The sequence below is a fragment of the Mytilus trossulus genome, chromosome 8, assembly GCF_036588685.1.
Source record: "Mytilus trossulus isolate FHL-02 chromosome 8, PNRI_Mtr1.1.1.hap1, whole genome shotgun sequence".
Classification (NCBI taxonomy): Eukaryota; Metazoa; Mollusca; class Bivalvia; order Mytilida; family Mytilidae; genus Mytilus; species Mytilus trossulus.
In genome coordinates this window covers 80262715-80276515 of record NC_086380.1, presented here as the reverse complement: position 1 = coordinate 80276515, position 13801 = coordinate 80262715, and the positions used below count along the sequence as shown (strand labels likewise).

Below are 13801 nucleotides of genomic sequence, written 5' to 3'. Positions count from 1 at the left end.
GCGTAACTGCATAACAAGATGCCACTACATACGAAGGATTTGAATGCAAATCTTGCCCAGTTTTAATGGTAAATTATATGTATTTATCACTCAAATAAGATTGTATATAGTAATTTATTTCCAATTGAATAATTTATAAACTTACGGATGCCTTTTCTGGTCTTTTTCTTGTAAATATATCCATATAAGCGGCCATGTCTACTTTCATTTTCTCCGTAATCTGTGTCAGTAACAGGGAACTTTTCATTATAATCTCCTTATTTGTGGTACTAAGAAGTCGTGCGAGAGTCGAGAGAGCTTGTGTTCCTATGCGATCGTTCTCGTGTGTTGAAGAGATTCTTGAGACCACAGTTTCCCATTCCAATAATTGTGGAAGTTCATTTAAGTATTGACGAACGTGTTCTATGTTGTTAAGTGTGATACAAAGCTGAAACAGATAACTTACGAAATAAAACATTACCATGCAAATTATATTCAGTCTTGTAATTGTTTAAAATGTTCTGGAAAATTGATCAAGGAATTTTATCATAAAGAATCGTTAAATACTTAGCTTAAAGAAAGGAAATCTGAATTTAAATAAATACTAGTAGACAAAACACTGAACTATTATATATGTGTTGAGGGGCCAGCTGAAGGACGCCTCCGGGTGCGGGAATTTCTCGCTACATTGAAGACCTGTTGGTGAACTTCTGCTGTTGTGTTTTTTTCTATGGTTGGGTTGTTGTCGCTTTGACACATTCCCCATTTCCATTCTCAATTTTATTTTTAATATCCATTATTTACTAACTTCGACTTTCGAGTTTGAATATCCCTTTGGTATCATTCGCCTCACTTTTACAAGAAACTATGCCTTACATTATCGCCATTGTGAAATGCAATGCTGTTCAAAACGTGATATACGTGAAAAACTCACTTCAAAAACACGGTAAAAATACTCATCAAATAGACAGGATCATAATATAAACATGCAAGACGCGCATTTCATCTACAAAAGACTCATGAAGACGATCAAATCAAAAAGGTTAAAAGCCAAAATAAAGAAGAGCATTGAGGACCGAAATATTCAAACCTTTTTACAAAAAAACACTCTCGTTTTCTAAATAGGTATGAATAACATAAAACATAATTTCCATTTTTAGTTGATCTGTTAGAACTTACCCTATCAGTAACATTAAAGGTTTTTTCTTCATCATCATAATAACAATTCCTCTCCAAAATGTTCTGTATCTTCTGAACATACAACCGGGCACCATCACAAATTAACTGTAAAGACAAGTTTACAACTGATGTAGAGGATGTCATAAAATAAATTTACTTGTGATAGTTAGTCAGTTGCTAAAAAAATCTGCTAAATACAAAATACAGCTATGTATCAATGTTGATTTCAGATATTGAGAAGCCCAACTTCATAAAGAACTACACTTTCTGTATCATTTGTAGTGAGAGATAATAGAAGTTTGTAAATGCTATTTAAACTATTAAATATCACACAGGCGTTACATCTACATATGACTTATCAGTGAAGCTCAAATTTAAGCGTTGGAAGTCATCTGTCATTGTTATTAACTTAATTTGTCATGGGAAAAATTGAATGAACGATAGTACCGAACTCCTCAGAAAATTAAAAAAAAGTTGGAAGTTCATAAAAAGGGATAAAGCTAATGATAAACTATATTAACCGATTGGAAAACAACTGTCAACCTCCTAGGTACAGACGATTTCCGAAGTTAAAATAGAAGAAATAGATATATAACTTACATCAGTTATTTTTGTGACACCCATTAAAGATGAGTCAGGATCATGGAAATCTATAGCCTTCCATTCTTCTGTTATCTGGAAATACATTATTTATTAATATACGGAGCCGTTCGAGATACATGATATTTACAGTTAACAACTTATTGTCACCATTCCTTAATTATATGACATACTGAACCATAAAGGAAAAGTAGTGGAAGAATAATTCAGATTAAAATCTCAAAAGTGTATACACTAATCAAATATTTCAAACTTGATGACTTTATAAAAATACCTTTAAAGATTCATTTCATCTATCGTTTATTTAATAACAATGAAAATTATTAATCAGATGATTACAATATTTTAGTTCACAATCTTACCTTTGCAAAACAGGCAAGAACATCCACAGAAGAATTTGAAAATTTACAACGTGATGTTACAAGAACAACCTGTCAACAGAAAACGAGAAATAAATCATTAGATGAGGAATGGTGTGAATAGCTTTATAAATAAAGTTATTTGAAATTAAAGTAGCATATTTTTCTAATTTGAAAAACAGTAATGAATCGCAAGAAGGAGTTGCTTATATACAATTGACTATTTATAGAAGCCATAGTGAACGCCAACATTAGTCATGTTAAGGAAAAGTTAACTTGTTTACTTGTATCTCAAGGCTATATGATAAAGTAAATATTGTAAATGCTTGTTATAGTCGCTTTTCGGAATTGTAACTGAAATACTGCCAACTTACACATTGTTACATGAATATATTTTTTGAGGAAATTTGTTTTAATGTTGTTTATTCCTGTTGCCTTTGATATCTGAGGTAAAAGAGAAGAAATTAGTTTGAATATATGCTCACATCTTTATCTATCTCCAAAGCCTTTTCTATCCGAGTCATACACTCCGTGCGAAATGTCTGAATCCAGAAAACAAGAGTCTCTTGAAACCATTGTTGATAGTTTGATATTGCTAGTCTAAAAACATCTCTGAAATCAAATTTTAACACAAAATGAAAAGATATAGGTATTTCGAATTGAATCTATGTGAAAGTGAATGCAGATTTTTTGAATCGGCAAGCTTTAGATAAAAACATGAAAACTGAATCCACAATATATTAAACTCATGCAAGTGATATTATTCAAATTAAAATGCCAGTGATTACCCAACAACATTTTAAAATGGATGAAAGTAATTTCAGTTTTTATGGAAGTTTACATGCATACAGTTTTTATGGAAGTTTACATGCATACAGTTTTAGTAATCTGTAGTATTTACTCTGTATTTGTCGAAATTGATTTGAAATAAATTGGGTGACGACAGCAACCTTCTTTTTTGTTTTGTTCTGTTTCTGTATTTGACAAAGTTGTCCACGTAAGGTATCAAATATTATAAAACATAGATATAGTATATACCTTCTACTGATATTATCCCTTGTAATATTATAAAACTTTCTAACAAGGAAGTATATTCTTAGAGCGAGTTTGCTGCTTTCGGTTATGTTAACTGAAAACTTGTGATATCTTCTTTGGTATTTGTCCAACTCCATCATGAGTTCCCTGGTTTTTGTACTTATCTGTAAAATGTAAATCAAAATATACATGATAACGAATTTTCTAGTTGCAAACAAAAACATTAAATCATTATGTAACAATAAAAGATAACGTGCTGAATTACCTCCATTCAGTTATGTTATATTTAGTTGAGTTAGAAGCAGTAGAAGTTTACCGATGAATGAAATATGTTAACCCTGTGGGAATCACTTGAAAGCTACAAAAAGCAAGACCGGTTAAATCGATAGGGAATTTTTTTCTGATATCCATGCAGCACCCATCATACGAATGGACACTCAATCGAAATGTTACAATAGAAAATGAGGCATCTTCGATACATTTGCAAATAAGACAACTAAATGAACAAGTATTGTAAATTTCTTTTGGCATGGCAAATGTACACAATGGGTCAAAAACAAAGTATTCTTATAAATGTTTTACGTTTTTTTTTAGAAGCTGAGAAATATTTAAAGGAAAACTGCAATATATGAAAGGTATATGTGAAGAGTTTATACACACAGCACAACAGATCACATAAACTGCCAAGCTACAAAGTGCACCAAAGTAAATACAAAGGCATGAAACAAAGCCAAACAACACATGATCGAAATAATTATTTCAATAGCAAGTAAGATCTTTGACAGAAATAAAACTGTAAACACGAACATATAATTGAATTTCGAATCAAGCAACTCACGTTTTTCTCTGCTGATAAGGATACAATTCGGTAATAGTTGATGCCTATCGAGTTGTAAAAGGTTCTAACAACTCCCATCGGGTAGCAATGAGATGACAAATTATCCACAATTTCTCCGAGAATATTTAATTCAGGTATTACCGGGTCCTTAACCAAGTCATGCATAGATATGGTTTCTACTTTGTTGTGGGTATAGGTATCAACATCACTCTAAAACATTGTAATTGATAATTGTTATATTACATAATCTGTTAAACATGCTATCGGAGTATTCTAATTTAGATCTGCAAATATTTGTTTGGCAATGATTACAAATCTTTTACGTTTATGCATTCGTACATTTAGAATACACATTTAAGATCATGCATACACATTACAGAGGTATGTCTTAAATTGTAATTTTTTTCAATTCTGTAAACATTTACAGAATTGATTCTCAAAATGTGCATATTGTTAAGATGATAATAAATGTATTTCAGATTATCCAATATACAAAAGATATACAAAAAAGATTAAACAAATGGTTGCAAAGAAAAGTTAAATAACCGAAAATAATAATGAAAGGCCTTTATCGAATGGAAAAACTCAAAAACATCAAACAAATGGAAAACAACTGTCATATTATTGACAGGCATTTCCGTAGAAAATTGAGAAAATATTATGGCCATTACCTGAAGTTTATGCAGAAGTAAATGTGCTAGATCTTTATGTGGAGAACTCTTTGATTCCCATAGATCCAATTCTAAGAGCTGTACTGTAACACTAAAATGAATAAGTTAAATTATAATTTTGAACACCCAAAAAGGAAAATAAAAAAAAACATAACTCCGAGTAATATTCAAAACGGAAATTCCGTAATTTATATGGCACATTTAGTAACGTTAATTTTAATCATCGTATTAATCAAGAAAGATTAAATTGCACGTCCTTAAAGCCTAGTTGAGTGTTGATAACATGTACCCAAAAACAACGTTAAGTTGGAGATGAAAATACCATATTGTAGTATTTTGGTTTTAAGAAATCATTCATTACCCTATTAAAGTGTTAAATTCTTTTCGATTTTACAAAACATTTGATAATTTCAAAAACATGTCAACAGTTAATCAGGATCGTTTAATGAAATACTTACCACAGTTTTCATGTATTACTTACCCTATCTTTGCTTTAAGTAGGTTAACATTGTCAACAGAAGGTGGAAAGAGTTCTGGTAGTTCTTCTAAATGATCACTGATACACTTTATGTAACCTGTTGCTGCTTTTCTATACCAACCTATCTGTAGATAGAATGAATTTATGAAACTTGTGTTGATGTACACATATTGGAACATCATTTGGTATGTCAAAAAAGATAAATAAGACAAACATTCCAAAACCGCAGGCTCGTGTTAATGAAGGGAGAAGTGTGTGTTCAAAACAAAAGCAAATAGTTTAACTCTTTATTATTCATTCATTTGTATTTTTCTAAATTAATGCAGCTTATTTTTTTATCGTAGATCGAAAGAATAACATCTATTCATGAACCCGGATAATTTAATAAATAGTCCCTTAATAGTACCTCAGCATCGGTTAATGGCATCTTTTGTGCTGCTGTTGATATGTTGAACTGCTTTGTGACCCAGGTCATTTGTAATTCTTGTATATGCTTCACAAGAGCATGTTGTGTATGACTTAAATTGTCATTTTCAGTTGTCCATTCTAACAAAATGATCACATGACTGAAAGAAAACAACACAAAAAAAACTTAGAAGGCCTTTCATATTATGTGTCTGGCAAAAACAATTAATTCTTGAAAATTATTTTAATTCAAGTATTTTGATTTTGGTACATAATAAGGTTATTTCGCTACACGTATATAAAAATAATAAATAATAAATAAACTAAAATCTTGCATATATATAAAAATTACTTGCTTTTCAAGTATCATCACAATAATTTATCTTACATTGAAAAAGAACGAAAGATACCAGAGGGACAGTCAAACTCATAGATCAATACTAAAATGACAACGCCATGGCTTAAATACAAAAAGACAAACGGACAAATAATAGAACACAAGATACAACATAGAACACTAAAAACTAACAAACACGAACCCCACGAAAACTGATCTTGATCTATTTTGAATTTTGAAATAGACATTACTTTTATAGGTTGTGACTTAGACGGAGAGTTGTCTCATTGGTCCTCATATCACTTCTTTTTATATCTATATGCATGTTTTACAAAAAAAATTAACATCAATTACCCTTTAATTGTGGAAATAAACAACAATTGCTTACATAATAGCTTGTGATAGGTCTGATATCTGATGAGATGATGCAAATGTATTAAGTATTCTTCTATCTTGTGGTTGTATCTTTGCCTCCATTGTCATGTCATCTTGCTATTAAGACATAAGTTACAAATATAAGTTAATCATTAAATAGAATAAACTCAAATCAATAGTAATAAATAACTAAGGTTTAAATGTCTTGTTTGAACCTTTAACGTTTGATTTAAAATGCATTGCAACTTTTTTTTAAAAATCAGATGATATAATTAAACGTTTCAGAAAACAGTTTAAAAAAAATCTTACCAAACATCTTTTAGCAGCGTAGCTGTAGACTTGTTGGGCAGCTTGGTAGTAGTCGTCGATAGAAAAATACTCTTCGCTCATTATATCATCCTACAAAATATAATAATATCATCCTACAAAATATAATAATGCCAGTTTGTTAGAGACTTCAATGTGCTTAAACTTTCAGCGAGAGAATGCAAATCTTTGTAGTTTGCATCGAACCAAGCTTAGTTTACTTATGTTCAAAGTCGTACCGGGAGATGATAAAACAAATGATGTCGTGTACCTTTGAGCAATGATGGATCCTTCTTTTTTTTTTTTTTTTTTTTATATCAAATTCAGATGTTGATAATTCATTGATATCTTATTTCCCCCGAGGGTATCACAACCCCAGTAGTCAGCACTTTTTGTGCTGACATGAATTATCATTGATATGGTTATTATATTTATAAATTAACTGTTTTCTTCCTTAGGCATAGATTACCTTAGCTGTATTTGGCAAAACTTTTTAGGAATTTTGGAACTCAATACTCTTAAAATTTGTACTTTATTTAGCTTTTTTTTTTATTCGAGCGTCACTGATGAGTCTGTTGTAGACGTGACGCGCGTCAAGCGTATATACAAAATTTAGTCCTGGTATCTATGATGATTTTATTTAACCAGAGTTTCAGTTTACAAGGTTAATATAATGCACAAACAAATTACCATTGGTAAATTTGAAAGTTAAATCGTTTTATTCAATTAGATTGCAACAACATATGTATTTTCTAGTTTAAATTTGCTATCATTAGTAAAAACTAATTACCTGTCTATGACATAGATTGATCTTAATACGACATTTGGCAACAACAACATTTTTATTTCCACATTCAGTCACGTCAAACCATTTATCAACTCCCTGTGCAACCACATCCTAAAAATGCAAAAATATCTCAAATATCATTTCATACGAATTCTTACATTTTTCGTTGTGCACATTCATTTTTGGTACTTGTATAGCATTCATCAGGACCACACTTAGCTGCTGATCACATTAACTTTCTACTCTTTATGTTTAGCCCACCAAAATATCTCAATGTAAAGGAAATATAATAAATCTGTTCTGCATGTGGGATGAATATCTAGCTATAATACCAAGTTTAACTCGCCATTATTTTCAAAAGATGATTGTACCAAGTAATGTTTTTTTAGTGAACGTTTTTTTTTAAAGCGTCCCAAATATATATCATTTCTTTGCTATCTATGGATACCATTCCTATACATCCCGACTATTTTTTTACCTATTCTAAAGTGTCCCAAAATATATACATAACCTTACCTTAACATTTATAGATACCATTCCAAAGCAACCACATTTCGACTTGTCATGCTCACTAGAATGCCATATCATACGAAGCAAACTAAAAAATAAGGTAACGAAATTTTAACGAAATAATAACACGAAACTGGTTTCTTTTATTTACACTTTTTGGTCAATTACCAGTTTTATAAGTACATAGTTACGTAGTTAAAAGATAGGAATTCAGTTTTATTTATCTAATACTATTTATAAGTATTTTGTCCACAGATTTTAAAAGATTCCAAAGAACCAGATTGACTACAGCTGAGTTTGTACAATACTTAATTTCCAGCAAGCAAGAACATTTCTAAAAAAATGCTTGAAATCTATATAATCAGCTGTTTCACATTGTGTTCATAACAAATTTCCAATTCAGTTCAAGGGATCTCCACCTTCATATTATGACTGCCAAATGTGTGTGTCAAAGAAGCAGTGCCAATAAACTCATCGTAGTTACCTTTTAAATTTATGTTCATGGTGATGTCTATCAACATGGTGTCCTAAAGCTTCTTGTTCCACAGTTTGGTCACGGATATAAATCTTTATCTCATCAGTAAAGAAATTATCGATATTTCTGAAATAAAGAAAACAATGTCGAACTACAAACACCATTTTCTACAAAATGAAATGCCAGTAACAAGTCAGGAATATGACATTTGTTTGATCATTTTTTGTTATCAGATACAGAACATTCTGTTTGGAAATTCTTTGGAGTTTGGTATAAGTGTTATGTTACGTTTCACGAGTGTTCTAACACAACTTGTGGATAAAAAAGGCCTATATATGCCTAATATTAATATTTTGCAAAGATTTCAAAAATATATTTTTCACATATATTGTTCTTGATTGTAGTTTATGTTTTAATACGAAACAATGCCGTATATGAGGACATAAATCATAACACACGTATTGTTTTCTGATCTTGTTAAACGTTTTTATGAATCTGTCTCTAACCTCAAAAAATATTCTTCTTAATTAAGCTTACGATTCATTGAGTATCGGATGGCAGTCATTCAAGATATAAACGCGTCGTGAACATCGATATCTGTATGAAACGGATGGTTGACTCTTAGCGTCAACATAGTTTATTTCCATGCGTCAAATATTATGTAATTTGCCATTTATTGTAATATGTTTCATTATAATCTGATAAACATGGAAACACCGACATATCCATAAAAATCCCTTTAAATATTGCATCATCATTCATTGCAGGAAACGCATACTTTGTTGAGGAACCATGTCTTGTTCCGTTTGCAGCTGACATGCAATTCTCTTAGATTTGTTTGCTACCGTGGAAAGTGTTTCAAGTATGTATAAGTGTTTGGTTGCAAATATATATACTGAAGCGACATAAATTGTCGAATGTGCATGTGGTGCAATAACATCTGTACCGTGTTTTATAGTTCATCAAATTCAAACAGTAAAGTCATTTTAGCGTCGATCGGACTTGTTATAGATACATGTGTGAAATTTATATGTCATAAGAAAAAAAGACAAATAAATAACATTGGAATCACTTACAGACTGAATTCTTCATTCCATTGTGGATTTGAACAATTCTTTACAGTTAGTGTTTTGGAGATATCGGCTTCATCAAATGAGCCTGATGAATGAGTCATCCGAGGTGATAACTTTGGAGAATTTTTTGGCGATATTTTTGGTGATTTCTTCCCATGATGAACAATTCTTGCCAGGCAGTAAAAATCTCCTGTAATATATATGGTTTTTACACTAACAGTTCATGATGACATTTGAATTGCTTTGCATTCGCTTTACATCTACATGTGTATTTTGGTTCAAGGGACAGTGAGTGATGTAGACGAAATGTTGGCATAGCAATGCTTAAATATACTAGGTCTTTGAGGTTTAATATTAGTTTTGGCAAACCTATAATGGACCAAACTGTTCTACTTGTGCTATCAAATCTTTATTTTTTTTGCTTTCCAAACTTGTGTTTACTGAATAAGGTTATTTCTGAAACATAAGTTTTACCATCAGACCTCAGACTACTTAATTTTGTTAATGCAACCAATACAGCAAAATTGTACTTTCAGTGTGTATCAAATAATTTATAAATGAAAAATTGTGCTTGGCGACATTATTTGCATTGTATTGCATAGTAAAAGATGAAGTTAAACATGAGAGATCCTAGTTTTACACATTCGTTAACACTTATGTTTGCGTTCTTTTATTTTTGCGCGAATAATATGGTTGACAACATTCAAAAACATTCATCGTTTATACCTTTCTTTTCACCTGACCACGCCAGGCCTTGTCCTTCAATAATAGACACTTTGACTTGTACATGCTTTGGCTGTAAAATAATAACAAAAAATATTCTTTGTATTAATGGTTATTTCACGTTTTCTAATAAAGTCTTAGCCTACTGTTTTCTGATATGAAGGTTCAAGAAATAAAAAAAAACCGCCACAAATACCGAACTCCAAGGTTAATTGAAACAGAAAGTTTCTTATCAAATGGCAAAATTAAAAGCTCAAAAATTTCAAAAGTATGGTAAACAACTGTCATATTTCTAACTTCGAACAGGCATTTCCCTATGAAGTATAAACTTAATAACTTTTTTTTTCAAATTTACATATATATATATGCTGTTCAATTGGTTTTTTTTTTAATTTATTTACATGTGTGCAATATATAAAATAGATATTTGTATTTACAAAACATGCAATATTAACGTACCCTGTGTACAAGTTCCTCTCTAATGAAATATTCGTGTTCATCTCTGTCAACTTCAAATATCTAAATGTATCGAAAAAATATCAATATATAAACATTATCAAACTCAGAAGAAAGAAAATATGGACTTTCTTATTTGATTGATGGTCAAATTATTTAAACAATATTACGATGAAGTGAGTCCTAATTAAAGTTTCTTTTCTAATTCCATCATCATGAGGGTTTCAGTGGGTTTTGCGAAGTAGAGAGTTGCGATAAAAAGTGAAAAAAGGGATAAAAACGTAAATAGATAATAAAAAAAAAAATAAAAAAAAAAAAAACAGGCTTAAATTAACATGATTCTAGTAAAGGGGTGTTAAGAATGGAGAATGATGGACAGAAAATATAAAAAAATAGATATAAATAACATCAAAAGATAAAGATTACAGTACTAATTAAAGCCCCAATTCTTAAAATGACAATAACTTAATTTGCAGAAAAATGTACTTTTCAAAATCATAACATAACTAGATCATAACTGAATAGTCAACTAATATTTGTAGTGTAATCGTTTCTGCCCTACACAAGGTCGGGTTATAAATGCGATTGACCTCATCAAGGTCTTTTAAATAACATTCCATATGATGATATAATAATAAACTCCCTAGCCATATATTTATCTTTGAATAAACATTCAGAAGTCATTTAAATCTAAGGAAGCATTAAACGAAACATCGCCCATTTAATTCAAACACATGTGTGACGTTTACATCTTATTATTAGATAAAATCTACGTCATAAGAATGTTTAACATATCTACCTCTCTTAAATGATCAATTAGATCTCCCGGTCTTAGTCCTGGACTTTTGTCTGGTATGCCAAGTGGATGTAACAGTCCTCGTAGTAAGCCTCGGTAAATATTCTCATTCTGAAAGAAACATGAATTTATCAAGACAAATACTCAATGCGCAAAGTTAACAGAAAGTATGACGTTTACTGTATTTCGTTCTAGATGGAACATTAAGAGTTCAACTAACAGTCTTCACAATGAACAAATGTCTATCCTAAAATAAATCTTTGTGAACTCTAAAGGTGGTACCCAACACTTTCACTAAAATTAATTTTGCTCGTTTACTGTAATTTTCATAAAAATTTGACAAAAGATTTTATTTAACCCTTTGATAAAAATATAAAAGTTTCAAATAATTTGAACCAATCGTTTTATTAGAAAAAGTACACTGGTTGTATAGCAGTTTGATAAACATATATTTAGATCATTGAGAAGCTTAATATTTTCTCAACAACACAACGTAATTAAAACGGTTAGTTGAGTTTACAGAGTTATCTCCCTGTAGTGTTAGGTACCACCTTAGTTGCTCTCGAAGCGAGAAAATATGTGAACTGACACTGTTAAAGATCGACCTCTGGCGACAATTTTCTAGACAAAAATCATCAAGTAAACCATGGAAGAAAGATCGAGTCAATATAATATATTTACTACAATGTATGAATATAAATAATAACGAAAGTCACTGAAATGATTCCCCTTTCGTACATATTTATTTATGGACAGAGTGTCGAGATTAAACCGATTTACAACTTTTATCGAAGATCTAAATAGAACTAGAGTTAATGTCAAAAGACTGTATTCTAAAAATAATTTCAGGCACAGCACTTTACTTAACATCATAACAAAAAAACAAACAAATATAACCAAGAAGAACCAGAAGTATAGAAAAACTCGGAAATGGAATAAGAGGTATACACATGGTAGTTATAGTCAGATATACACATGGTAGTTATAGTCAGATATACACATGGTAGTTATAGTCAGATATACACATGGTAGTTATAGTCAGAAACAGTGGAATAAGAGATATACACATGGTAGTTATAGTCAGAAACAGCGGAATAAGAGATATACACATGGTAGTTATAGTCAGAAACAGTGGAATAAGAGATATACACATGGTAGTTATAGTCAGAAACAGTGGAATAAGAGATATACACATGGTAGTTATAGTCAGAAACAGCGGAACAAGAGATATACACATGGTAGTTATAGTCAGAAACAGTGGAATAAGAGATATACACATGGTAGTTATAGTCAGAAACAGTGGAATAAGAGATATACACATGGTAGTTATAGTCAGAAACAGCGGAATAAGAGATATACACATGGTAGTTATAGTCAGATACAGTCGTTTCCCAAGCTTAAAAGATATATTACGAATCTGTCAGTGAAAGATCAATGGATTACATATAATAGATTTAAAAAGATCTGGTACGAGTGCCAATGAGACAACTCTCCATTTAAGTCACAATTTATGAAAGTAAACCTTTATACGTCAAAGGACGGTCTTCAACGCAGAACCGTGGCTCACACCGAACAGAGACTTGTTCAGACTGACTTTAAAACGTGAATTTTCAATAGCATTTTTAAACTTGAATTAATTCATGATTTCTTGTTCTTATATCGAAATCAAAACCTATAAAACATATCAATTTTTAAAATGCAGGAAACACGAATTCTGAATCCAAATTAAATCTAGATACTATTAGAGTACCTTCATTGTATCGTAAAGATTGTTTGCAAATAAATATTTACCCGTTTCATGACTACTATAACTATACAGGTACGGTGTATGTTAGTGAAAGTGTGATAAGTATATCACGTTAATTTTATAGTCCACCCTTAATATACTAGTAGCCATGTAAAGTTTATCATAAAGTCGCTCATACTTAACAACTGACGCCCCGGAAATTAGAGAGTGGGAGGGATTGTGGGTGAACTGTTTGATCCTCATCGATTATTAAAAGGTGTACATGAAAGAAGTCAATGAAAGATTTACTATCAACAAGAATGTAACCCAACATCACACGATAGTAAACAATTAAAACTAGTAGTTTGTATCACAAAGTACAGAAATAGTATATATTCAGTGTGGCAAAAGCAATTTTCCTTTACACAGACATGAGACAGTAGCATTACCGACACAATTTATTCTTGCTACGAAGTGTCTTATAACTAGAGGCTCTAAAGAGCCTGTGTCGCTCACCTTGGTCTATGTGAATATTAAACAAAGGAAGCAGATTGAAAATTGACTACAAAGGTCAATAACTCCTACAGGGGTCAATTGACCATTTCGTTCATGTTGACTTATTTGTAGATCTTACTTTGCTGAACATTATTGCTGTTTACAGTTTACCTATATCTATAATAATATTCAATATAA

General features: G+C 30.9%; 1 protein-coding gene across 2 annotated transcripts in view; it reads right to left on the bottom strand.

Moving 5' to 3' along the window:
* LOC134681449 (protein unc-13 homolog D-like) overlaps nucleotides 1–13801 on the bottom strand; it is a 36616-nt gene that overhangs the window by 3857 nt on the left and 18958 nt on the right. For both annotated transcript variants that reach the window (XM_063541081.1, XM_063541080.1), the window contains exons 2-20: nucleotides 11386–11493; nucleotides 10590–10649; nucleotides 10134–10203; nucleotides 9411–9597; nucleotides 8344–8460; nucleotides 7866–7947; nucleotides 7353–7460; nucleotides 6566–6655; nucleotides 6270–6373; nucleotides 5546–5705; nucleotides 5143–5264; nucleotides 4662–4752; nucleotides 3991–4200; nucleotides 3156–3316; nucleotides 2603–2729; nucleotides 2121–2189; nucleotides 1759–1833; nucleotides 1159–1263; nucleotides 146–427 (exon numbers count right to left, since the gene is read on the bottom strand). In XM_063541081.1, the coding sequence (XP_063397151.1) occupies nucleotides 146–427; nucleotides 1159–1263; nucleotides 1759–1833; nucleotides 2121–2189; nucleotides 2603–2729; nucleotides 3156–3316; nucleotides 3991–4200; nucleotides 4662–4752; nucleotides 5143–5264; nucleotides 5546–5705; nucleotides 6270–6373; nucleotides 6566–6655; nucleotides 7353–7460; nucleotides 7866–7947; nucleotides 8344–8460; nucleotides 9411–9597; nucleotides 10134–10203; nucleotides 10590–10649; nucleotides 11386–11493 (2328 nt within the window). The remainder of the gene's footprint in view (nucleotides 1–145; nucleotides 428–1158; nucleotides 1264–1758; nucleotides 1834–2120; nucleotides 2190–2602; nucleotides 2730–3155; nucleotides 3317–3990; nucleotides 4201–4661; nucleotides 4753–5142; nucleotides 5265–5545; nucleotides 5706–6269; nucleotides 6374–6565; nucleotides 6656–7352; nucleotides 7461–7865; nucleotides 7948–8343; nucleotides 8461–9410; nucleotides 9598–10133; nucleotides 10204–10589; nucleotides 10650–11385; nucleotides 11494–13801) is intronic.